This window comes from Miniopterus natalensis, chromosome 4, assembly GCF_054644295.1.
Source record: "Miniopterus natalensis isolate mMinNat1 chromosome 4, mMinNat1.hap1, whole genome shotgun sequence".
In the NCBI taxonomy this organism is placed as follows: Eukaryota; Metazoa; Chordata; class Mammalia; order Chiroptera; family Miniopteridae; genus Miniopterus; species Miniopterus natalensis.
This window is the reverse complement of record NC_142084.1, coordinates 60,038,647-60,065,454: the sequence shown is the minus strand read 5'-3', so window position 1 is coordinate 60,065,454 and position 26,808 is coordinate 60,038,647. Positions and strand designations below refer to the sequence as shown.

The 26,808-nt window shown below is 38.1% G+C and overlaps 1 protein-coding gene and 1 non-coding gene across 2 annotated transcripts in view; both read left to right on the top strand.

The window, feature by feature from the left end:
* ELP3 (elongator acetyltransferase complex subunit 3) overlaps window positions 1–26,808 on the top strand; it is a 74,225-nt gene that overhangs the window by 34,002 nt on the left and 13,415 nt on the right. The window contains exons 10-14 of the mRNA XM_087816568.1: window positions 4,111–4,304; window positions 14,202–14,292; window positions 16,731–16,796; window positions 18,585–18,812; window positions 20,429–20,510. Coding sequence (XP_087672694.1) covers window positions 4,111–4,304; window positions 14,202–14,292; window positions 16,731–16,796; window positions 18,585–18,812; window positions 20,429–20,510 — 661 coding nt within the window. The remainder of the gene's footprint in view (window positions 1–4,110; window positions 4,305–14,201; window positions 14,293–16,730; window positions 16,797–18,584; window positions 18,813–20,428; window positions 20,511–26,808) is intronic.
* On the top strand, window positions 18,230–18,363 carry LOC148093308 (U11 spliceosomal RNA). Its single transcript, XR_015714480.1, has one exon. It is a non-coding gene; the product is annotated as a U11 spliceosomal RNA (small nuclear RNA).

The window sequence follows — 26,808 nt, the reverse complement described above, 5'->3', positions numbered from 1 at the left end:
ACAAATTTACTGCCTTTTCCTTCTTAACTAAGCACTTATTACACATCTTGGCCATAACTTTTGCAGTATGAGGTGTAACAGCAAAACTAGCACAGATTTCTTTTTACTTCTTTACGATTTCACGGATAAAAGATTCATTCTTACAATAGATCTTAGCAACCTCAGCATATGATTATTTTTCTTTCTGTAAGTCGAGAACTTTCACCTTTTCATATAAAGGAAGCACTTTACGACTTCTTGGCACATCCTAATTGCTGGCATTAAGCTGCAGTTGTTGTCCAGTAGGAGTTCCTCCTACTTTTGCACTTTGGGGCCATTATTAAGTAAAATAAGGGACGTGAACACAAGCCCTGCAATACACAATCAGTAATCAGTTGATCTGATAACTGAGATGGCCACTAAGTGACTAATGGGAGTGTAGCATATACAGTGGATATACTGGGCAAGGGATGAGTCATGTCTGGGGGAGAGATAGCATCACACGACTCAGAGCAGCAAGCAGTTTAAAACTTACTAATTGTTTATTGAATTGTTTTGTGGAATTTTCCATTTAATAATTTAAGACCATTAAAATTTTAGACCGTGGGTAACTGAAACCATGGAAAGTGAAACCACAGATAAGGGGGGACTACTGTAAGGAATAGTTCAATAATCATATTGCAAAGACAACCCTTTATGAAAATGGATTTATATGCTTGTTCCTAATCTTTTAAGAGAAACCCACAGGGAATATCTGCAGGCCATATGGCTTTTCTAACTACGTCCTAGCAAATGAGTGACGAAAGAGGGCAAAAATGAGAAATCTGATTTCTCTCTAAAGAAAAATTCTCTGCAAAATTAACTTATAAATTGCTTTAAAATAAATAAATTCTACAAATCAATTAGAAAAAGCAGACAACCCGGCCGGGCGTGGCTCAGCAGTTGAGCATCGACCTAGGATCCAGGCGATCGGGGTTCGATTTCCGATCAGAGCACATGCCCCCGTTGTGGTCTCTATCCCCAGTCAGGGGTGTTCAGGAAGCAGCCGATCAATGACTCCCATCACTGATGTTTCTATCTCTCTCTCCCTCTCCTTTCCTTTCTCTGAAATCAATAAAGATATATTAAAAAAAAGAAAAAGCAGACAGCTCAGTAGGAGAATGGGCAAAGAAACTTGAACTGGTACTTCACAGAATATTCAAATAGCCAACAAACCTGTGTTTCTTTTTAAAACCACAATATTGTTCTTAATCTTGTATGCCTTATTTTTTAATTCTATAATGTATATAACCTGTTTTGCTTTTTTTCACGTGGTTATTTTATCCCATATGTAGTGCAATTTCACAGTGGTATATCTGGGCAAGAGTTTTTAAATTAATTGTGCTAGACATTAAAGGATTACCCTGTCACCTGGGAAATTTCTTTGTACTACAGTGGTCCCTTGGTACTCTTGGAGGATTGGTTCAAGGAACTCCCCTGGATAACAAAATTCGCAGATGCACAAGTCCTTTATGTAAAATGGTGTGGTATTTGTATGTAACATACACACATCCTCCCATATATTTTAAATCATCTCTAGATTACGCATGAGACCTAATACAGTTTAAATGTTATGGAAATTGTTGTTAAATTGTATTGTTTAGGGAATAATGACAAGAAAAAAGTCTGTATGTGTTCCGTACAGATGCAGCCATTGTAGGCTTAACTACACAGTAACAACATAATTTTTCTCTCCCCTGAATATTTTCAGTCTGCGAATGCAGAATCCTCGGATACGAGGGCTGACTCTACAGGATAATACCTCCCTTTCATTTTTTTATGTTCTCTTTCTAAAACCTATTAAGCAAATGTTGGATCTCCCAGACTGATCACATAAAATTCTTTTCTAGTTTTATCTGCCCCCCCCTTTTTTTGCTTTCTTATTATTTTCTCACCTTTACCTTTCTCTTAAATGTTTTTATTTTTGTTATAGTTTTAATTCTAAGAACTTTTTTATATTCTGGCTGTTTGATTTTCTCTAGTTAATCTTGTTCTTGTTTTATGAATTAATACGTATTTTCTTATCTCTCTGATGGAATTAATTATAGTTTTCTTAAGTTTTATTTTCCTTTATGCAATGCCTTGCTTTCCCTCCAAGTCCTTTTTTTCTTTTTGTTTTGGTCTGCTTTTTATGTTCTAGGCTTTCTTCCAGTTTCTAGTGATCCTTAACCAAATGGTCGTACTTCTAAGTGAGGGGCTTAAAAACCAGATTGCAAGCTCCGTGTGGCTAGCTGCTAGTATGCCTCTCTGAAGGATGTTCATGCAATGTGCTCTCCTGTCTTTAGGGAATTCCCAAATGTCAGTATCTTGAACTCTTTTTTAGGGTCATTTAATTGATCCGGAGATGAACTCTCCAACTTCCTGCTTAGGGGTGGGTGGTATGCGTACATCACAGAAAATTGCAGGCAGCAGTGCGCCAGTCAGTGTGCTGGGCTTCACTTAATCTCCCTGTTTCACTCTTGGTCCTCGCCCAGGCCTGCCTTTGTTCCTGGAATCTCAGAGTCCAGCAGCTTTCCAGTTTCTCCAGTGAAACAACAGGCAGGTGACTGTCTGTAGGAAGGTGATAAGGAATAAATCCCTTCATGTATAAACTTTGATCCAGTGCTCTCTCCATCCTGCCCAGTTCCTGGTACTTGTGATCCATGAACCTTTGTGGGACTCTGGTGTGACTGAGCTGGCCTTTCATTGATATCTGCCCCCTTTACAGATACTCCATTTGCAGTTTTCTACACTTGCAGCTTCATTTACCAATCTTCTATCCATTTTCCATCTTTCAAAAATTCATTGCTCTCATCTGTTCCCCTCCTGGCTCCTCTGGTGGTCTCTGTTCTTCTAGGTTTATATATACATATTTTTTATTATTTTCTTTAAAAATATGTCTTTATTGATTTCAGAGAGAGGAAGGGAGAGAGAGAGATAGAAACATCAATGATACGAGAGTCATTGATTGGCTGCCTCCTGCACTCCCCTCACTGGGGATCGAGCCTGCAACCCAGGCATGGTGCCCTGACCAGGAATCCAACCACTATAGGTTGATGCTCAACTGCTGAGCCGCACCTGGCCACTCAGCAGTTACATTTCTTTGTGAAGCAAGTTAAATAATGGATAGCTCTGCAAGAATAGCATGGTACAAGATAAAAAGCATTTTTACAGTTCAGAAGATATGGTACTGCTGGCTGAATAGATGCTAATGCCAGGGTGGGGTGAAGGGAACTATATGAGGCCACCTTCATTCCTCCACCATATATCATGCAAAATCAAGATAAGAACAAATTAGCAGTGCAGAGTTGTGGGAAGGAGAATGCCTTATGTCTTCCTGTTATATCCCAAATAAAGAAATAAGGCAGCCAGCTGGGATGATATAGTACAGGAAATGACTTTGTCAAAGTAGATGAATTAGATGTATTGCTCAGTGTCCATATAACAGATGGAGCGCGTATCCCAGATTAGGAATGGTGCCAGTTGGCCTGAAGACAAAACAGTCATATCCAGGGATTGGTACACTCTCTGCATAGGGCCATATAGTAAACATTTTAGGTTTTGCAGGCCAGGTGATGATCTCTGTCACAATTCTTTAAAAGTTTCGACACTGTATTTTATTGTTAAAAGAGGATACAGTCTAGAGGTGAAGATAGGCGCTGGATGGGTTGTCAGTAGGGTGATGTTAAGAAAGTGGTAATACAGAACTCAATAGTATTTTTTTAAGTCAGGCAGTTTATATTTGAAGGCCCGAAGGCCTCTCTGAAGAACTGACATTTAAGCTGAGGCCTGAAGATTAGCTAGATGAAGAAAAATTGATGAACTTTCCAGGCAAAGGAAATTGCCTTTGCAGAGGCAGAAAGGCAAGGTGGTGAGAGTGGCGTGCGGTGAACTGCAGCAACGGACAAGGGCTGTAATGAGGGCTTTGGAATCCAGCCCCAGTGGGGCTATAAAAACAATGAATTTTGGTTCTGTTTGCGTCCCCTCCCTTGGTCGAAAGGAAAGGCGTTCTGAGGACCAGGTAGGTACGTGGGAGAAGCTGGCCCAGATTTGAAACTTGCATGTACAGTTTCTACATAGCTAAAGAAGTAACTTTCTGCCCTCTATTCACAGGAGTTTTTTGAGAACCCTGCTTTTCGTCCTGATGGTTTAAAACTTTACCCTACCCTGGTGATTCGTGGAACTGGGCTTTATGAGCTGTGGAAGTCAGGAAGATATAAGAGTTATTCCCCTAGTGACCTGATCGAATTGGTGGCTCGGATCCTTGCCCTTGTGCCTCCATGGACGCGAGTGTACCGAGTGCAGAGGTAGTGTGTTATCTTTTATGCCAGAAGGAATCGGTGACTGCTCTGTCTGTTCACAATTTCTAATGCAAATAGACTGATTTCATATTGAGGGGTTTGACTTTTTTTAAATTAAAAAAGGGACGTCTAGAATGCTATCTGTAGATAGAGGACGGAAATGAAAGGACACCATGTCCAAGCCACTTTGTCAGAATCGTATTTGTTCACATGTTTCCCTTTCCCTTCTTTCATGAGCCAGGAGGTGGGGTTGTGAAGGTAACAAATAGGCACAGTGCCTGGTTCCAGGACGTATGATCTAGATCAGGATTTCCTTTTCCAGGTCTACTTCAGTTAGGTACAGAAGTAAGTGTGGGAGGTGGAACGGTGGCCATGTGTCTTATCCCTGTTCTAGAGCCTCTGAAGACTAAGAGTAGCAATGATCATTCTTGGCAGATATTAGGTGGTGCTGAACAATGCAGGCATCTCACTTGGAGGAACAGGGAGCTGCAAGGCCAGAGCAGGGTGAGAAAGAAGTGTGTTCTTGTGGAGGAGACAGTGGCGGGGGGCAGGCTGCTGCAGCCTGAATGTGGTAAAGTGGGCGTCCTCGCAAGGGGCTGATCTGACAGGATGTCAGAGCCGAGCGCGGTGAGGGGGTGTCTCTGGGAGGGTGCAGGGAAGGGGACAGCAGCAAAAGACTGGTCACTTGCAGAAGGTTGATCTAATAGGTACGACCTAATACACAGATAATATTAAGTATAAGGGGAGCTAGGCTTTTTGTTATCTGGAAAGGGAATTACAGATGTGAAAAAGGAGAAAATTAGAATGTACTCCATGGTGTTTGGAATAGGAGAGAGTGTGTGTGTCCTCTTCAGTCTATTTAATGCCCACATTTTTTGCATTTTCGTGCTGTTTGTTGGTGATTTCCCTGTTTAAAATGGCCCCAAGTGTAGTAATGAAGTGTTGTGTAGCATTCCTAAGTGCAGGCAGGCTGTGATGTGCCTTATGAAGAAAATACATGTGTTAGGTAAGCTTCATTCAGCCATGAGTTATAGCACCATTGGCCCCAAGTTCAATGTTAATGAATCAACAATACATATATATGGTGTTCTTACACAGAAACACATGTAAAACAAATAATGTGTTGATCAGTTGATGAAAATGTTGCAAGCAGAGGCTCATAGGAACATAACCCTGTATTTCCTCTAGGAGCAATGTTATGATAGTCACTAATTAAATGTTCATGGCAACTTTGTAGAACATAACACTGGGAATAATGAGAATTGACTATATGTTGTTTCAAAGTACCTCCCACAATGTATTTATTACAAAGTGGAAAAGAGTAACTTGACCATGGAGAAGCCTGGCAGCTCATCAGTGTGAATATGATTAGTAATAGTACAAATCATGGTTGTGTGCCCCCTGATATCACTTCTGTGTTACTCAGCCAGAACTCCATAATCTGAATCTATTCATGAGGAAACACCAGACAAACTGAGGAACTTTCTAAGAACATAAGTTGCCTGTAATCTTCAGAAGTAGGGAGATCAAGGAAAGAGTTCCATTTTGAAGAAGACATGACAGCTAAATACAATACAAGGTTCTCACTGGATCCTTTTGCTATAAAGGACATTGAGACACTGGTGAAGCTAGAATGGAGTCTAGGATTACACAGTAGTGAAATGTCAGTGTTAATTTCCTGGTTTTGATGATCATATTATGGTTATGTAAGAATATCCTTGTTGTAGGAAATACTGAAAGTATTCTGGGGGTGTTGGGACATCTTGTTTCCAGTTTACTTTCAAATAGACAAGGAAAATAGTTATTCGTACTACATTTGGGACTTTTTCTGTAACTTTGAGGTTATTTCAAGAAATTTAAATTAATACAGTAGAAAACAAAGATGCAGTATTATTAGCAGAGACAGAAGAAAAAGTTATTTGCATTTAATTGACCTAGGCAACCAGAGAACAGTGAAGATACTGCTTCCCAGCAACAGAATATGGCGGTATCACTGTTCTGTGGGTCTCAACCTACTGATGGTGATGCTGTCAGCTAGGAATGCCGGAGGCACTTATTCGGTCTGATTACTTTTGGTGAGCCCGCACATTTACCCCACGGTGGGGGGTAGGGGAGCAATCTAGTGGCTGGACCAGCCCTTATTATGCTTCCTATTATGGCTGCAGGATGCACTTCACCAAAATGTCAGGGAACTTTGAGGAACAAGATTTATTACTCGCAGGTCTTTGAGGGTACTCAGCAAGCCCGAGGGGCACAGCAAGTTTGGGGCCATGAGGGAGAGCACAGACCTGGAGCTCTGCCTTTTTTAGGATTCTAGGGTGGGGTGTATAGATTTTTATGGGCTCACTCTTTATTGGCTAATTTAAAGCATAAGAATGGGAACTAGAGTGCAGGAAGGGAGAAATAGGTCACTCTAATGTTCAATTATCCAGGTTAAGCAGGGCTTTCTGGAAGAGTGAACTTCATAGGTGGGGGCAGCCTAGCTCCTCATCTGGGTGTTTTGCTGGTAGTTGTGTCATACAGCTGGCAGCATGTTTATCCAGGGTGGGTGCCTTCTGAAATGGGTGCCTTGGCAATCAAAAACTTCATGTCAGGCACTCATACTACAGTCAAAAAGCTTAATGTCAGGCACTTATACTATAGGGCAAGCAAAAGATAATACCTCCCAGCATGGCAGCAAATATCACAGGATAGAAATTTCACAGCCATAGACATCAAAGTTTTCTTACCAGAAATAACAAGACACAGATCACACAGGCAATCAGATGGAAAATTTGCATTCTCCGCTTCATTGTCAGCTCTAAATGTCTTACTGCTCTAATCAGTGAGTCAAAAGCAACAGAGGCATTGCTATAACATTAAAAGCTTAATTTTGTAGACTTTATGAAATATCACTGTGGGACATTATTCTGAGAGGATTTCAAGAAAACAGCCACAAATACAATCTCTATAGAAAAATTGTAAAGAGGTCATGACAGGAAGAAGTAAGAACATGCACATTATATAACCAAAAGACTGTATGATGAGAAAGGCATGATTATGGATAACACATGAGGCTGACTAAAGAAACCTCCCTGTACTCAATTCTCCTATCATGACCCCGTCACAGCTCTCTCTGGAGAATCAGCCAACAGCAGTCCCCAGCTCTGATTCCAGAAGGCCAAACTCTGCCTTCTATTTCTCTCTCAGTACATCACTTAAAGGGCTCCTATGGGACAAGAGGCGCCGGTGAATGTAGGCTTAACATTTTGAAGTGCCACTCGATTAGTTTACAGATGTGTGGCTGAATTAGAACTTATGGAATACATGCTGTAAAACAAGAGGTTCAATCTCCTTGAAAATATGGAGTGAGGAATGTCTTCAGTGAGTTTGAGGACAGTGTGTTTGAAGATAGTGATGACTCAGTTCCTGACACAGTAAATGCCTTTGGTGGAGAGTCATCCGGAGTCTGGCTGTGATGTCAGAGTTTCGTGCTTTGGGACTGATAATTTACTTCACTTTGAATGGGATTATTTTCTATGTTTTTTAATATAAAGATTAAAATTTTATGTATTTTTCACTTTATTTTTATATTTCCTCTTTTTAATACAGCTGTGATATTGTTATACAAGTTTCCATTAGAATTCTGGTTTTTAAATGTAGCTTATTGTGGACTAACGCTCAAGTTAGCATTTGTTTTTCTGTAAACATGGGCAAAATGCCTTCAAGTATATTATGTTACCTTATGTTTTGCATTAAATATTACTGAACTATTACTGTGACCACCTGCATAAGAATTCATTCAAATTAATTATATTTTTCTACTTACTTTCTGCCCACTTTTATTTATATATTTCCTTCATATATAATGCATAAAAGTGATTGAGATTTATTTTATACTGATTTTTTTTTTGTTATTGGTAATCACTGAAATTCCAGGCTAGGCTTTGCAGTACTCAGGTGTATGGTGTGATGTGTTCCTGCTGTGCACCACTGTCCACTAATCCCAATATACTTCTTTTTTACTTTGTGATTTTATATGTTTTTCCAACAGTTTTTAGAATATTACTAATTATCCAGACCTTATATTTTCTTAATTTCCAGCCATATAGTGAGGGCTATATTTATATGAACAAAGTAATATTTTCTCTATAAAGCTACTTTAAAATCACTTTCAATATATGTTTTAATAACAGGCCTACATTATTTTTCCAAAAATTTCCTTGCATAATTGGAATGCATCTTTACACAGCAGTACATTTCATGCATTGGCAAATATGCTGTTTGCATTTCTTGTTAAAGACTTAAAATAATCTTCATAGTTACAATTTTAATGTAGCATAGTAGTCTAGCATTTTAATTTGTCTTTTGCAGTAAACTGTTCCCTACTGTTGAACGTTTAGGTTGCTTCCAGGTTTTTAAAAAATTATTTTAAGTTTTTAATCATCCTGGCACCCACTAGAGCTAAAATTCATGTACATGGAACTTTTGCTTATATTGAAGTTCTAACAGATCATGATAAAATAAATACCTAAGCTTCTTTTATTATTATTATACTTTCTGGAATTAGAAGAGTATAAAAGAGTGTTTTAATTTTCATTAAGTATATTGATGTGGTTTTCCAAAAGGGTAATACCAGTTTAGAGTAAATAGTTACTGGTTTTACCACAACTTTATAGATGTGGATGGTTATATTTTTAATTTCATTTACCTAGGGGTATTAATTTGCATTTCCCTAGTTATCATAAGGATTAACATTTTTTTCCCATGTAACTGATTATTTGTGTTTCTTCTTATATCAGTTGTCTGTTTATATCTAAGTTGCCAGTTGTGGCATTTGGATCAGAATGGAGATAGTGCTTTTTATTGAAATAGCTAAAAAAAAAAAAAAAAAAATTCATGAATTTTATCTTTACCTTTTGAATTATCTCCTCTCCTGCACAAATAAGACTAGGGAACCAAAAAGCCATGTCCATGTTCACATAGTACACTTAACACTTAATAACAATCTGGAGCTGTGTTCTGGTAAAAAAAAGTTTCATATCTACAAATCTGTGCAAGAGAAAGATGGGTATTTAAACAGTATTAAGTGGCTGAGAAACCTCCTGATTTGAGGAAAGAGAATTGCAGGGTTTTGACTTTGCATTGTTTCTTCTGGCTTCAGTTTTAAACTTTTAAAACAATTCTGCAAATGTGGAAATTAGTCTAATTTGGGAGCAGTCAGTTATGTCTTGCTAGAAAGAAACCATTGGCAATGGTTCTCCCAGAGTGTTTAATCCAGGCAGTTTTAATAATTATTGTTGATTTATTTTTGTTTTGAATCATAATAAAGGAAAATCATATATGTCTTTATGTTCTGTGCCTTTAGAAAATCTGGCCATTTTATTTCTGCCTATGACAGCTTTTACCAATTATAGGCTATATACTTAATGTTGATTAGTGAATCTAAATGTGTACAAGAAGGAGATTTTAGGAACTATTTTTTAGACAGGTATCAGAAGGGAGGAACAGAGTAAGGAAAGTAGAAGGGAAGGTACTTCAGATGAGAACACGATGTTACTTAGAGTTGGAAGGGAACGGGGGGGGGGGGGAGAGAGAGAGTGAAAGAGGGAGGGTGGGAGTGAGGGAGAGAGAGAGAGAGAGACATCGGTGTGAGACACATCGATTGGTTGCCTCCTGCACTCACCCTGACTGGGTCTGGGGATCAAACCTGCAACCCAGGTACGTGCCCTTGATCAGGAATTGAACCCGAGACCCTTTGGTATGCAGACGGACTCTCTAACCACTGAGCCACGCTGGCCAGGGCTTTTTTTTTAATACTATATTTTACTAATAGATAACTTGATATTTTTAATTGGCCATTTTGCCTACCCTACCTTCTATTTTTTTTCCTTACCTAATTTACACTTTTAACTTGATGACAGTTGAGTTAATAACATCTTACTGGGTGTTTTTATGAAGCAGCATCCTAATAGATGATTCTGTACTGCAGGCCTGAAGGGCGCAGTCAGTGATTAAATGTAAGATTCTGTCCAGACACATGATAGATTAAACTGTTGCTGCCCACGGGCTGTTTGACAGCTGCCTGCCTTGATGTGATATTTAAATCACTGCAAAGCGTTAGAATAGGAATGCCAGTTTGCAACCAAACCATGCTTATGAAGTGTGAGAAACTTCAGACCAAAAAAGCTCTAGACATCACTTTGAAAGGTTTTTTTGATGAGCAAATTGCAAATATTAGCAACACAAAGCTTGAAATATTGCCTGTTGAAATAGAAAAGTGAATATTCTCAAATGTAATCTCTCTTCAAGAAAGTGAAACTAGATTGAAACCAATTGAGAAACCTAAAAATAATTTTAGCTCCTCCCTAGATGGATATAGTAAGTTCAGATGGTCAGTAATCTCACTGGCGTTTTGAAGTCCCAGAAGACTATAAGTGTCTTTTAATCTTTATATATGGCGGATTGCTTAATCCACACTGCTTTGCACATAGCAGATATTCCGTATATGTAGAATTATCTTCCCTCATTTCCAGTGAAAAAGGACTTTATCACTGAAAATGGAGATTGCCACATTTCTATTTTTTAATGAGGAAAAACTCTTATTTGGTATGATACTCCAGGCATGTCACTGCTAAAGACCATTAAAACTGTGTTGCATTTTCTTAGTGACAGACATAAAGTTAAAGACAGTTTTCAGCTGTTAGCATCATCATAAAGCCCTGTGTTACCAGGTCCTCACTGACTTGTGCTTTGTGGTAATTAGATCCACCTTCAGGGACAGGCGACCCATGTAGTTTCATAGGGCCTTGCACTTGGCTCGATGCTCTGCTCTCACTATCTTGAGATTATTAATGATTTTTAAACAAGAGGCCCTCTGTTCTCATTTTGCATTGGGCCCCCAAATTATTAGCCATCCCTCCTGGTAATTCTGTATTTCTGTCATATAGTTCTGCTTAACACTGTATGATAAAACCTATTCCTGAGAATTTACTTTCATTGCAAATTTTAGTGTCTTTTAAAAGTACTGGTTCTTCACACAATACAATGTACAGATGATGTATTATAGAATTGTACATCCAAAACCTATGTAATTTTACTAACCAATGCAACTCAGTAAATTCAATTAAAAAAATAAAAATAAAAGTACTGGTTCATTATTAGAAATATTTGTAGAGCCCATAACCCTTCCTTTTCCCATCTCCCTATCCCGTCACCTGTGGAGGCAGTGCCACAGGCATTTACAGCAGCAGGCCTGGCATCTGAAGGAATGGAGAGTAAGGGTAGGGAGTGTAGAGGTGGCAGCTATAATAGTTGGGGGAGTGGTTTCACTGAACAAGTAAGTTATTTGATTTAGCAAATAAGTAAATACACTAATGACAAGAGAGCCAGGTTTTTTACTATCTGAAGGGATTTATAAACATTGAAAGATGGAAAGCTGAAAAGAATACTCAGGCACTGGATTAGAATTGTGATTATCAGCATGAAGGCATGGGCTTTTTATTTTATAGAAATATATATACAACTGTAGATACCTGTTATGTAATTAATACTAACAGTGGTTGCCATTGATTTTATTATGGCATCCATACGGCATGGTTTATGTGTGTATATATGACTATAAATATATATGTGTGTGTGTGTATGTGTAGATATACACACACACATTTCTTAGTGTGTGCACTGAGAGGATCTAGAGACAGTGACATCTCAGTAGTAATGAACACAGTGAATGCCCAGATCTTGGTTTTTAAATTCCTCTCTTTCCCTGAAAGGAATCAGGGCTGCTTGGAAAAATGACCAATTCCAGGGTTGGTGCAGCAAACATACAAGATCAACTTGGAACGTCTTGTTTCCAGAAAGTAAGGAAATATTCAAAAAATGATAGGAACATGTCACAAGGAGCGAGAAGCCAGCCTGAATTCATGCCCACTGGCCAAATCTAATTTAAGCAACAAAATAATGTGTTAATATCAGATTACAACTCATTGAATAAAATAGGAATCCATGAGTTCATAAATAAATTAATAAATAGGGAAAAGAGAAAGATCTTCCTTACAATACAAGCACAACTAATAAATACAGATGGGATGATAGAAATTGATAATCACCATGGTTATTACAGGGAAGGTGGTGTAGACAGGAGTCACTGGTAAGTGCTAGACCCGTAGTTGGAGGGTTGATGAGGGAGGAATAGGAAATTGGTGCAATGCTGTGTACTTGTTTCAGCTCGCATACTGTAAATAGTGTCCTTTTTGCAGTCTATTTAATAACACACCTTTTACATTTTTGTGCTTTTTGTTGATTTTGCACTTTAAAATGGCTCCCAGGCATAGTGCTAGGGTGCTGTCTCTCTCGTGTTCCTAAGCACTAGAACGCTGTGATGTGCCTCATGAAGAAGATACATGGTTAGATAAGTTTCACTGAGGCATGAATTATAGTGCTGTTGGCCACAAGAGCAATATTAATAATCACTTGTATGTTCAATAAGGTGCCTTTAAACAGTAACACAAATAAAACAAGGTTATGTATTGATCCGTTATAGAAAATGTGACTAAAGACTTGCAGGAAACTAACCCTGCACTTTCCCTAGGCCCAGTGCTTCCGTGTTTGCTGAGTCAGTGTATGTGGCACCTGTATAAAGTGTAACTGCCATGAATAACAGGAATCAGAGGTGTCTGTCATGTATGCACTAACAGTGGTCACCATGGGTTTTATTAGATTAATTTCATATCATGTCTAACAGTGTTTTACATTTTACTTTAAGTTGTGAAAGTACATGCGTGTATTTGTGAGTTATTTATAAAATTTTGTAGAGTACAAAGGGGCATTTAGAAGACTTTAACTTTGGCTATGTTACTCTTGCCTTGAATTCCCTGGTGAGTCACCTTAAAGAATTTTGACTGATCGTTGCCGTATAGTGTCTTATGGAAACTACTGACTTCCAGAGCCCAATAGACTTACTTATATAAGTTTTTAATGCTAATTGATTGGCTTTTGGTACTTCTGAGTGAGAAATATCTTATTAGAATTAATGGATGAAGCAGCTAATTTTGTTTACTTAGCATTTGAAGGGGTAAGTAAAAAGAGAAGAAGACTCAAGTTGATTCAAAAGCAAAAATAAGAAGATAATTGGTGTATTCTTCATCTTTCTTCAAATCAACCAGATATTAGACAAAACAAATGAGGGACTTATCTTTGAATAGAAAGCAGATGAGCTGAGCCTGTTCTTCAGATTTTTAAAAACTGCTTTATGTTTAGGTACTGATTTTTGTCTAGAAAGAAGATGTTTGGGCTACTAAAATGGAACTCATAACTTCAACTTTTGATTAAAGTCTCCTTAATGCCTAGCACTTTACATTATATTAATACCAGGAAATAAGTTTTATCTCCTCTTATCTTTAGGCAAGTCGTTATTTTTCTAATGCAGAGTCATTTCAAATTTAGATTTTAGGGGAAAAAAATATTCTTTGAGACCAGTTGTTGGCTAAGCCAGGCTGTTGGTTGCTTGTCATTCAGCAGCTAAACAAATTAGATTTTGGTTTTTTAAAAAAACTAAACAGAGTTTTATTTCTTCTTTTGTTTAGTACCAATGTCTTGTCAGTTAAAAATCATCACTAATGGTTATTGAACATCTGCTTTGCACCTTTATAATCTTATAGAATGATTTTTATCAGGTGTTTCTCATGAAAACCCTGAGTGGTGGGTGAAAATCAGAATTTCATAAATGGGAAAACAGAGAAAGAAGTTCTGAACCTTGCTTCCTGGTTAGAATATTCAGCCTCTGCTTTTCTGATCTGCATTGTAGATTTTTGGGTTTGTGTTTTTTCTGTTCTTTTTTTTTTTTCCTTTTAAAAATCATCTCACCGTGCTGCTGTAGAGAATGATTTATATTTTACAACAGCCGATCTTTTTCTCCTACAGAGATATTCCAATGCCCTTGGTCAGCTCAGGAGTTGAACATGGTAATTTGAGAGAGCTGGCATTTGCAAGAATGAAAGACCTTGGAATACAGGTAAGAGTCTGACTGTAACTGTTGAGATCAAAGTAATCTGAAATGCAGAAAAACTTTGATATTCTCACACGAACTTAGGAGTTTGGTCAAAAAGCTTTCCCATATTGAAGGCATTCAGCGTGTTGGAAGTTGAAGCTAGTGGTTGCAAAGGCTGCATCCCGTCCCTTACCGCACCCCTTCTGTTTCCTTCCAAAAGAGTATAGGTTTGTTAATTTGGTGGTTTATTTCTACCTCAGGTTGCCAACTGTGTGTTCAACTCCCTTTATAAAAAAAACAAACACATTTTCTTTTGAAGTATTGAGAGTTCGATTCCTGACTAATGGGAATACACTGTTTGAAGAAACAAGGATTGGGTGCGTGAAATAATTACCAAACAGCGCTTTGCCACACACACCTGTCCCCTCGCCCCTCTCCACCCTCATGTCTATTCAGTCAGTTATTTCACAGATATTTACTAAGCACTTCGTTTCTGCTGACCTTGAAATACAAAGAGCCGAGGAATCTGCAGTTTAAATCTCTGAAACTCAGTGCCCTAGAAACTCCTTCGTAGAGCTGCTCAAGAGAAAAGGCCAGTAGTGGTGTCTGTCTGGCATGGAGCTGTGAGATGTTCTCATGCATAATATAAACATGGACTGCACTTTGAAAGACATCATTTTGAGGACCGTATATCATGTTTGAAGACTTACCCAGGACATTTTATTCCCTTAGCCAAATTATTATGGGCAAAACTTTCAGAAAATTGTTTATGCAGAGGAGAGTTTGTGAACATTATTGGCTTATTCTACCTTCTCCCCCCCACCAAAAAAAATTTGGTGTTCTAAAAAACATTTAGAACATTAAAAAATTTTAAGTTCTAAAAAACAGCTCATGTATCTGCAGTAATTAATAGCAGCAAACAAGATTGTAGGCACACTTTGCTTCCCATCCTTTGACTGTCCCTGATCTCCACCTTCTCTCTCTGAGGACACCACTGCCAAAGTGACTGATCCAGCCTGGTTATCCTGATAACCTCATCACCCAGCTATTGTCTTCAACCCTGTACCTCTCACAAACCTTGATAGCCTGTCTAAAAACTGGAATTCAGTTACAGCCAAAAGACATCTAGTTCATATGGGCAATGTCTAAAGCAGAAAATAAGCACACACCAATCTCTGTCTTTTAAAAAGCAACCCCCACCCCAAAAAAGAAGAAAGAAGCATGCAGGCATTCAGTAAGGGCATGTAAATATAGTACGTTCACATGCAAATTACTATATAGAATTGCTTTAGTTAAAAGAGCCTACAAATGTAATAGTATTATAGTTACGGAGACTTGTGATCCTTGTTTGCTATACAATTTTTGTTTGATTTTATGGAATCCACATCAGCAAAGCATTGTTATTTTGGACTGGTTCCAGGGGCATGGAAATAGCTTTGTTTTTATAGAACTGAAAATGAGCTCTTAATATTTCTTGTGGAATTCTATCCACTTATAGCAGTCCTTCATAAATACACTTAGTAGTTTAGCTTGCGTGAATGACATGATCAAATTTCCTAGGGTGATCTTTTCTGAAAATAATTTTTACAGTTTATTCTACAGGGAAAATATGCCATAGGACATATAGTTGAATACTTTTAGGATTTTGTAATTATAAATGTCAGGCCATGTAGCATGTAGGATAGAAGTGAGAGTTGCATCACATATGCTTGGCCATGCAGACCAGGCATTGCATGCATATCATCTGCAGGCAGCTCTGTGCCTCCCAGGGACACTCAAAGGGCCATTTGTGACTGTGATTCAGATTATAAAGTAAATGAGTCTAGGTCCCTTTTTTTCTTCTTCCTTTCCTTCCTCCCTCCCTCCCTCCCATCCTTTCTTCCTCCCTCCCTCCCATCCTTTCTTCCACAGTGCCCTTCTCTGCAAAAAAAAAAAAAAAAATGTTTTCCACTTCCCTCTTTTTGACTAGATTTCTAAAGTGATACAAGTATGATGATGCTAAAAATATTAACTGCCATAAAGTGGTGAGAGTTTTTAACAATTAGGAATTTGCTTTTTACTCTTCTATATACATAGTTTTGAATTGCACTTTCAAATACAGTTATATCTCCTGGATAAAACTATTACCAGATTTTAGGATGTATGTTCTTTACTTCCAATATTATATATCGATCTTATTTGAATTCTAAACTTATTTTAAAAGCTGTACCGTGCTAACTTAATACATTTTCATTCCATGGTTCCCATCTTCAGATTTATTAAAGATGGCTTCATATTTAAATGCAGTTCTTTTATCTCAATGTAAATTATGTCCAAACTTAATTTTGAGCCCAGGGTTTGGTGGTGAGGCTTCAGTAAAAATTGAATTAGTTACCAGTTTTATAATTGCTCCCCTTCTCCATTTTTTTTTTTGTGTTTGTTTTTTTTGTGGGTTTTTTTGTTTGTTTGTTTGTTTTTGCCAGTGTCGAGATGTGAGAACCAGAGAGGTTGGAATTCAAGAAATTCATCACAAAGTACGGCCATACCAGGTTAGTTTCTTCATTTTATAGAGAGATTGGGTCCTGTTCATAGATCTTTTTTGTCAAGCCTAGACCCACACCTTCTTACCAGTGGGACTGAACCCTACAAGTTAACAAGTAAACTAAGCAAAGAGTAATTGTGGGTCAGATACAGCTGTCAAGCCAGGAATGCCAAGTATGAGGGTGGCTGAATTCTAGAAGAGCCAGGTTAGGAAAACCAAGTCTCAACTTCATTCTAGACCAGCACTGTTCAATAGAATTTTCTGCCATGTTGGAGATATTCTATAATCTGTGCCATCCAGCCAACAGTCACATGTGACTTTTAAGCAGTTGAAAGATGGCTTGTGCAACTGAAGAACTGAGTTTTTAATTTTATTTAATTAATTCAAATGTAAATAGCCACACGTGACTAGTGGCTACATTCAGGTAAAGCTGGATGTGATCTGCTTATCTCATTGTATGCAACTGTTAAATTATTGACCATTGGTGGTAATCAAATGAAATCAGCAGGCAAGTGTTCCACAAAACTTAAGCCTGATACCCGAAGACGTCCATTGTTTGTAACGAAGTAACATCTCTCCTGTATATCTACAATGTCCAGCTATGTGTGAAATTTTTTGTGGGATTTAGCTCTTGTGGAACCCCATTAGGAAAGGCTAGAATCAATGAGATCTGTGTTGATATTTCTGTTCTCAAAATGAATTGCTTAATTGACATTTTTCACATTTGGGACCTTGTGAGGGAAAATGTAGACCCAAGCACAGCTAATCAGTTTGCCAGATTCTTGTGCAATCCAGTTATTTAGCGAACAGTTAGTTTAGAAGGAAGATAAGCATTAGTCTGAATTGTTCACCTCACTGTGGGTACAATCTGACCATTTTCGGAATGTGTCTGAGTGTGGCCATGCCCACATATGCAGGCTTAGCTTTTCTCTGTCTGCATATTGTTACATGTTGCTGATATTTATGCGAAGTACAAGGGCCACTTGAACAGTGAGTTGAATCAAAAGCCCATGTAAATTGCTACCATAAAAGCCTCCCCCAGAAGCCACCCTCCAGTGATTGGATTTTCTTCAATGTATTAATCTCATAACTAGACATAATATTTTAAAGGCATCCTCTGGGGTGCCATCAAGGAACAAGTAAGTGACCCATGACACACACACACACACCCCAAAAAATGGGTTTTTAGTGTGGGAGGTAAGAACTAGAAAATGAAACCAATGAGCACCTGACAGTTCTGGGGCCCAGGGGTTCTCCCAAGAGCTACGCATATGACAGAGCGTGCGATTTTACCTTAGAGACTCTTCATGGAACATCAGAGATTTAACTGCATGGAAACATTTACTAAGCCAGATGTTTGTAAGAATTTTAAGGTTAATGAAGTTCAAATGTTTATGAAGCTGTAAAATTGTTTTTCTTTTATAATAGTTCATGAACATCAGAAAAGGCTTCTGTTGTGAGTGGAACACATAGGGCAGCTTGATTGCTCTGCGTGTGGAATTGACATCAAGAGATTTGGGAAATACGCTTTTTTGGTACCTGAGCAGCTAGTGGTCATTGGTCCTGACGCCCACTGAGGGGAGAAAAAAATAGTTCATGAACAAGCCATGAACTCTTATTTAATTGATATTTGAGAGTAGACAAGTAAAAAGAAATAATTCGTGATTATTCATTCTTTATCCCTAATTGTGGATATTAGCCTAAGTAAGTACATATAATTATAAAAATGAATTTTGTTCTCTAATTTTTTTTTTAAATGTGGGGTTTTTTTTGTTTGTTTTGTTTTATTAAACAGGTTGAATTGGTAAGGAGAGATTATGTTGCAAATGGTGGCTGGGAAACATTCTTATCATATGAAGACCCAGATCAGGACATTTTGATTGGCCTCCTGCGATTACGAAAGTGTTCAGAGGAAACCTTTCGTTTTGAATTGGTTGGAGGTGTTTCCATAGTCCGAGAGCTGCATGTGTATGGAAGTGTAGTCCCTGTGAACAGTCGGGATCCTACGAAATTTCAGCATCAGGTATCCTGTATTTCATTTCTATTTAACTATAATTATTTGACTGTAATTAAGAAACTGCCTGCCTGGCCATGCGTGGCTCAGCGGTTGAGCATCGACCTAGGATCCAGGAGATCACAGTTTGATTCCTGGTCAGGGCACGTGCCCGGGTTGCGGGCTCCGTCCCCAGTCGGGGGCCTGCGGGAGGCAGCCGATCAATGACTCTCTCATCATTGATGCTTCTATCTCTCTCTTTCTCCCATCCTCTCTCTGAAATCAATAAAGATATATTTTAAATTAAAAAAAAGAAAAGAAAGAAACTGCCCAAAGGAGGGAAAGAGAAAAGGAATGGGGGACAGGGGAGCAGAGGAAGAGATGGAGAAAGAATAAAGGAGAAAGGGAAGTGTAGAAACAGAGGAACCAATATTTTAGTTGTTCAGAGATGTCTTCTCTGCAAATAGCCTGCTTTGGGGGGTGAGTGGGGAGGAGGAAGAGACAAAATGAGACTCAGACGAGTGGAATATATTAGATTGAACTATATGAAATTGCTGTTTTTGAAAAGCAGAAATGGTCTAATACCAGCAGTTTTGAATGATTCACTATTACGGAATTTAAGGAGATGATAATGTGAAAGCACTTAGGAAGTGTTAAAGCACTTTCGTAAATGCGAGCTATATGATACATAGAGGAACGCAGTTCCACTCCCCCCCCCCACCCAAGCAACCTAAATAAACAGCTCACGTTTTTACATTCTAGGAAAATGGGTTAAAGACGCTAGTGGATATGGCGTAGACCCCAAAATTGGCAAACTAAGAATATTGCCCAGAGCCCTGGCTGGGTGGCTCAGTTGCTTAGAGCATTATCCCAGTAAGCCAAGGTTGTAGATTCTATCCCCGGTCAGTGCACATACAAGAAGCAACCATTGAATGCATAAATAAGTGGAGCAACAAATCAGTGTTTCTCTCTCCCTCTCTGTCTCTCCCCTTTCCTCTCTGTAACATCAATTAAAAGAAAAAAAGCTGGTCGGGCATAGCTCAGCAGTTGAGCATGGACCTAGGATCCAGGAGATCACGGTTCAGTTTCCAGTCAGGGCACAAGCTGCGGTTGCGGGCTCGATCCCCAGTAGGGGGCATTCAGGAGGCAGCCAATCAGTGACAACTCTCTCATCATTGATGTTTCTCTCTCTCTCCCTCTCCCTTCCTCTCTCTGAAATCAATAAAGATATATTAAAAAAAAAAAAAAAAAGAATTACCTAGTTTCAAAGCCTTTTGGAAATTGAAGAGGTGACTAATAAATACAAGATTAGATGCCCCAGACTTCCTCACCTGGAGATTGCCTATCTTAAAAAGAGATAGAAGTTGAAAGGCAGTTACCGCCTTGCTGTGAGTAGATTACATCATCCACAAAATACCATTTGGCTTTTGTTGGAAAGTTGTTCCTTTTTTTTTACTGGCCTGCTGAAGTGTACTTTTGGTATAATTGAATGGTTTCTCTTTCCTTACTTTCATAGATGGGGTTTTTTTGTCACTTATTTTAACAGACTTTATCAAGTACTAAATATTAGCCTTCTTGTTTTACAGATCCCCCTTAATGACTGCTTTTCTTCTTAATTCTCTAACCCTCTTTATTGCTCCTTACAGGGATTTGGTATGCTGCTGATGGAGGAAGCAGAAAGAATAGCTAGAGAAGAACATGGATCTGGGAAAATAGCTGTTATATCAGGTAAGTGGGGAGGGCAAGTTCACGATTCATTCACATTTTCAACTTGGTACTGCAATTAAACTACCTCAGGCCTCCCCTGTGCCTGTTCATGTTCAAAATTGGACAGAACTGAATAGTGAAAGAGCTGTGCTTAAACACAAAGAAAATTCCTATAAGCAGTTTGGTGGAACAGAGCATTCAGAAGCACTTCATCTCTTGAGTGGCAAGACCCATGGTCTGTGTCCTGTCTTCCTCACTGTCTGTCACAGTAGTCATCATAGCCCTCTCTCTTGTGCTTTGTGTCCAGTTACTTTGTCTGGGAAAATGAATTTTGATGGATTCAAGAAAAATGTAAACCAATGTGGAGATTATCAATATTGTTGTTCAGAAAATTAAAGTAGAATCTCAGTTGCCAGTACAAGATGTTTAAAGGCAGAGTTTCTTGTTCCTTAAATATTGTTCTCAGTGACTTTGCTCTTGGGGAACAGCTTTTCTTATTTGGTAGGTTCTCCATACCTTATCTAGGATGTCAGATAATTGGGTTAGGGAGCATGAAAAGGACATTCTAGATGAGTGGAATAAGAAATAATGTATGCATCCTCTCACTCCTACGCCATATCCTTACAAAACTTGCTGTTCCCAGTAAGAAGCTAACATGGTGAAAGCCATGATCAAAATGTAGATTATTTTTCCTCCAGTGTGTGTTTTCTTATTAGACTACTCCATTCTAAAGGCAGATTATTTTCTTTTAAGAAAATACTCTTCTCTGAAAATGAAAGTTGAAATGAGATTATTTTTAAAAAAATTAGTAAGTGTTGCCCATCAATAAATCAATACTCTTGCCTAGCTTTTAATGATTATGAAAATGTAATGACCCAGGCTCACTTAATCATTTAGTCTGGCCATGGTTTTTGGCATTATCCAGACAGATTAATAAAGCACTTCTTAACGTAGCTAGCTTTGTAAGTTTTTTCCTCTGTTATCTTTAATTCCACTAAAGAAGAGGAAACTAAATGAAGTAAATGAGGCTCATGTGATTGGTACTGATATATGTGATGGTAAATGTTTACCTCTCATCTATTTAATTTGTGGTTGACCAGAGGTCAGCCTTTCCTGGTGGTACCAGGGTTGAAATCATCAGAAATTTCAGTGGCCTCTTTTGCAGAGCACTGTCAGTGTTTTCAGTACAGTACTCACACTTTAACGTGCTTGTGAATCACCTAGAGATTTTGTTAAAATGCAGATTTTTACTCATTAGGTCTTGGATGGGGCCTGAGAGCCAACATTTCTAACCAGTTATGATACCCATGGTACCCATGCTGATTGTCTTCAGGCCGCACTTTGAGTAGCAGGGTTTTCATATTTTCTTCCAGATGGAGCATTGTCTTCCCAATCATTAAGGCAAGGATACTCTCTGTGGCCCTGGCCGTGCCTGTGCCCTTAAAGTCTGATATGCAAGCACGTGATTTTCTGGTATCTGTGGGAAACCCAGTCAGTCTTAAAGCTGAGAGCACCAGTATTCTATCACTTCTCCACATTATTTCATTTGACTTCATGATAGCTCTCTTTTTAGAAATAACACATGCAGAGGGGGCCCTGACTTGCCTGAGGTCACATTCAGTTGCCCATAAAAGCCTCCGGTTCTGCTTTTTATGAGCAGGAAATGGAAATCAGCATCTGCACTCTTTCTGGGTTTTTATCATAATCTATATAATAGCTCAATTTCAGATCATCTGCTTGTAGAATTTTTAAAATAACATGGAAGAGCCTTTCTCCTTATAGCTCCTACAATAAGACTCCTAGATTTCTGTACAGGGGTTTCTTTTGGTCTGGATTTCTAGCTAGAAGAACAGCCCTGGAAGAACTAAATAGAGTTCTGTGGGAGGAAGGAAGTGCTACTTCCTGTCGCTATAGTCTATAAACCCCCCATCTCTTGATTTTGAGAAAATCACAGGGGGCCTTGACTTTGTCTCAAGATCTGGTCATCCTCCAAACGAAAAAGCTAGCACCTTTATTCTGTGTATGATGCATTTTATTTCTCTAACTTAGTAATATATTACTGTTCTATTTAAATTTCTGAATCAGATACCTGAGATGTCCATTATTCAAAACTTCAAGGAAGGCAGATTTAAAGTGTTTATTTTTACAATATGTTTTTATGTTGTTTTTTTCTTCCATGTTTGTTCATTTTCCCTTTGACCTTTTTATTTTTTTACAGTTTACTTTCAGTTTTATTTTATATTAGTTTCAGGTATACAGCTTAGTGGTTAGACAATCAGTCATATACTTTACATAGTGTATTTAAGTACATTGATGGTAGGGGTGCGCACGCACATTTTCATTGGTTTTGTAAAAAGTCAAACCGTTATTCTCCCTAAGTTGATCCTTAGAATGTAAATCTCTGTGTTAGCACTCTGTTTGTGCACTGCATTCACTCACAGCACTTCATTAGATGTGGTGACACTTAGGCAGGGTACAGTTCAGGTTGCATTTCTGTAGTGACAGTAGTTCTTGTGATCTTGGATAATTTCACTTGATCTTCGTGGACCTTTATTTCCTTACTAAAAACAAATGGGTCACGTTATCTTTTACAGCTCTAACAGTTTAGAATCCTGCCCCTTAGTATCTTAATTTCTTTTCAGTTCTCCACATGACCAGTTGTTTTACATTCACATTTTAAGTAGATTCTTTTCTGAAACCGTATTAGAATGCCCTTTAATTTCATCAGTAACTGATCTCAGTCTCATTGTGGGTTGTGTTTTTGATGACAAAAATGAAGATAAAGTTTACCTTAGGTGGCTTAATCCTTTCAGTGATTTGTGGGTGCATATTAGCTTCAGTCACAATTGGTGGTACTTTGTGACTTAAGTGTCCTACTCTTTTTTTCAGACCTGTCATCTACTTTTTTTCCTGACCTTATCATCAGTTTGTATATGCATTCTTGTTCCAGTCTATAGGCTTTTGTGAAACTCTTACACAGTGGTGGCCTAATATTCTTTTCTGGCATAACTAGTAGCTTGAGTAAGGGAGAGACAGATCATTTATCATTCTGGTTACTGTGACTGTAAGAGTGCATTTGTGTAGAATTCGTTCTTAAATTACATTCTGATTTATTATGACTTTCCTTCATCTTGCCAGCAGAGTTTCTCTGTAACTTGTATTTGTAATCTTTGAGTCTGCCTCTAGATAATATTAACTACTCAGTAGGTCTGATTTAAATCACTAGTCAGAAAAACTAGTATATACCTCTGTAAACAAAATATGTTGAGGTAACATAAAAAACAATTTGTTTTTTAATAGAAAAAAGAATGCATGGTGTTTACATGAAATTTATAGCTGATTTGTCTTTTTAAAAAGATTCACTTTACAGCTCCATGAGGAAATTAAAAACTTCCTTGTCAGAATCAAATGAAACACTTTCTTAGACTTTTGCTTATTCATTCTATTTTTTAACTACATATAATTCTTAGTAAGTAAACTGAGTGCTTTAAAGATAGCCATCAACTCTGAGTGTGAAAATTAAAGCAAAAATGAAATGTTTAGCTTCATCAACATCAAAATCACTTAGTATATTAGGTATCTCCCATGTGCAAGGGACCCAGGGCCAAGAGAGCAGGTAGAGGAAGCACGAGGCGCCGCCTGCCTTGGGGGATGTCCATGTTGGGCTGGGCGGCGCTCAGTCTTCATCCTAGAGATTGTTCTTAACTGCAGAGGAAGATGCATTTTTCTCACTTCTTAAACTATTTCTCAACTCAGGATTAATTGCTTCAGAGTAAGAAGATAACCTTTTCCTACATGTAAAAAGTGGCTAAATCAGTAGTATAAGAACAAACCAGTTTATAAAACAATGTGTAGGCAGAAAATAACAGTTAATTGCTGCTAAATATCTAAGCAATTAATTAGTCCCTATTAAATCCAAGTGCTTTAGTATCTCTCACCAGCTTACTCATGTAGCTTCTATCAACACACGTTTAAGATTAACAAATCTACTTAAAATGATCAGCATTCTTTCCTTTAAAAATATTAATATGAAGCAGTTCTTTCTCTTCCTTCTCTCATGGTGTAAAGTGCAAGAAATTATACAGTAGAGCCTAACCACAACATTTGAAATGCCATCACTAATAATCACCATGGAAACTGAAGATCTCTGATGTCACACTGCTCATACCATTTCCAGAAAGGCAAATGTAGCCACTATTTAAAAAGCCACTCAGTACCCCCAACAGAATGATTTGTTCCCCCTTTTGGCACTTTGGCTAGGTATCAGATCTAATCATGTTACTGTTTCTGTTTGCAAAGCTAATTGCTATGCATCAAGACGAACAGCTATTCCCCAAGCTCCCCTCCTACCTTCGTCATAAACAGTATTCTATTTGTGTTCTTTCAAGTAGAAAATTAATATGGCCATTGGCCAAGAATTGTACAAGGTTGATATCACACAATGATGATGAGAAATGAAGAAAATGTCTGAATGGTTGATGACAGAAATCACTGAAGTCGGAGACTGATAGCCATTTTGTTTAAGCCTATTAAAAAGGCAAAGAAGAGGGGAGAGGAAAGGAGCCACTGTGGACATGAGATCGTTCTAAATCATGATGCTCAGAGTTAGACTCTAAAGCCACATTGACAATTCCTGCTAGTGAAAATAAGCAATGTGCCTGTGCCATACATAGTCCTATGTGGCTCCTTTGGACTGAAATTAATGGTCTTGTACCCCAGAACCACTGATTAACAAAATGACGTGGGCAGCAAATAATAGTTGTTTTGTTTCATTAAACAACAAATAGCTGAGATTTACTGACTGGACCCCAGAAACTTCGCCTGTGTTCCAGGCTGCAACATATCTCCCTCTGTTTGAAGGCAGTTTTATTCTTTGCATTATAATCTACTTGAAAAGAAGAGGACATTTGTAACTACATCTGCCTGGTAATGGACTCATAATCCTTACCAAAATGCCTAGAAAAGCTTTTCCTCATTTTGGAGTATCTTTTTGCTGATGGACACAGGAAACCTGCCAAATGCAAACCAGTGTGTGCTGCATGTGTTAATAAAGGACTTCTCAGAAAGAAAGGAAAAAGGTGGCTTACTCTTATATAGTTTCTGTTTCATCCCTTTACATAATTTATCTTTTAATAAATTATTCCCCAATTAAATGCACAGGGTTCTACATATTCCTCCATTTCTTCCATTTGGTATTCTAACAATGGTTATACACATTTATTTTTTGGTGCATGTTCCAATAGGATTTTGTTGTGGTAGTGGTTAATATCTTTCTTTTTAAAGATAATAGATAAAACGTAAAATATTGCTTTTACAAGAACTTTATTAATTTCAGCATCATTAATCAGACTAGCAGTGATGACATGGAATACTATTTTGTTAGATAACAAATTAGCTAAATGTCTGCTAATTTGTGCCTGTATTGCAACTGGACTCTGAAGGCATTGTTGCATAGCTTTTTCAGGACTCTTTATTCCCTGACTTGGTATTTATCCATTTGCAGATGAATCAGATACCAGTTTGTAGTACATTGCATATCAAGTGCATTAGACCTGTTCCTCACTTGGTATCACATGACTATATTAATTAATGCATATTTTTCAAATATTTATCAATAAGCCACTAGTATCAATGAGCTACTATTTGGATCTTGTGGGAAACTGAATATTTGGTGAAGTTTCCTAGGCAGGTGCTAGTGATACCAGTAGGTAGTAGCTTGTTAAAATCTGAGGAACAGCAGTTGGCAAGTGCTTATTGCTCCTCCCGGGTCCATGCTATCGAGTCGTCTTGTGTCTCAGAAACATGCGTGTTAAAGTGGCAAAGGACAGCCTTGCTAATGTTGACACACACATTTGTAGACTCTCTCTCTTCATTTCTGTTCCTCTATTGGAAATGATGGTTGTACGCTTTTTCTTGGGAAGAGGAATAGGTTATACCATGAGGTTTCTAATAATATTCCCGAGAGGTCTGGGAGCTTTGATTTCAATGACTGCCTTTATTGTAAAGTTATACACTTCTCAGGCTTTTTTCTGAGGAAGGAAGCCTTCTCCAAGTGGTCTGGCCTACACTACTCACCATCTGCTGTCTGTTGCAAAGTTTTATAGTTCATTGCAATGTTAACTCCTTTTCAGGGTAACTTACAAGTAATAGTACTGTTCTTTTCTCTAAATATTTGGTATTGCTATAATCCATTCAACTCGATAAAGCTTTTCTCTTTAGATCAACTCAAGGCAGGGATTTGATGAATTCTTCCCCTTTGAGTGAGGAGATAACTAAATAATGCTGGAAAATATGGATGCTGCCTTCCTTAGCAGCAACT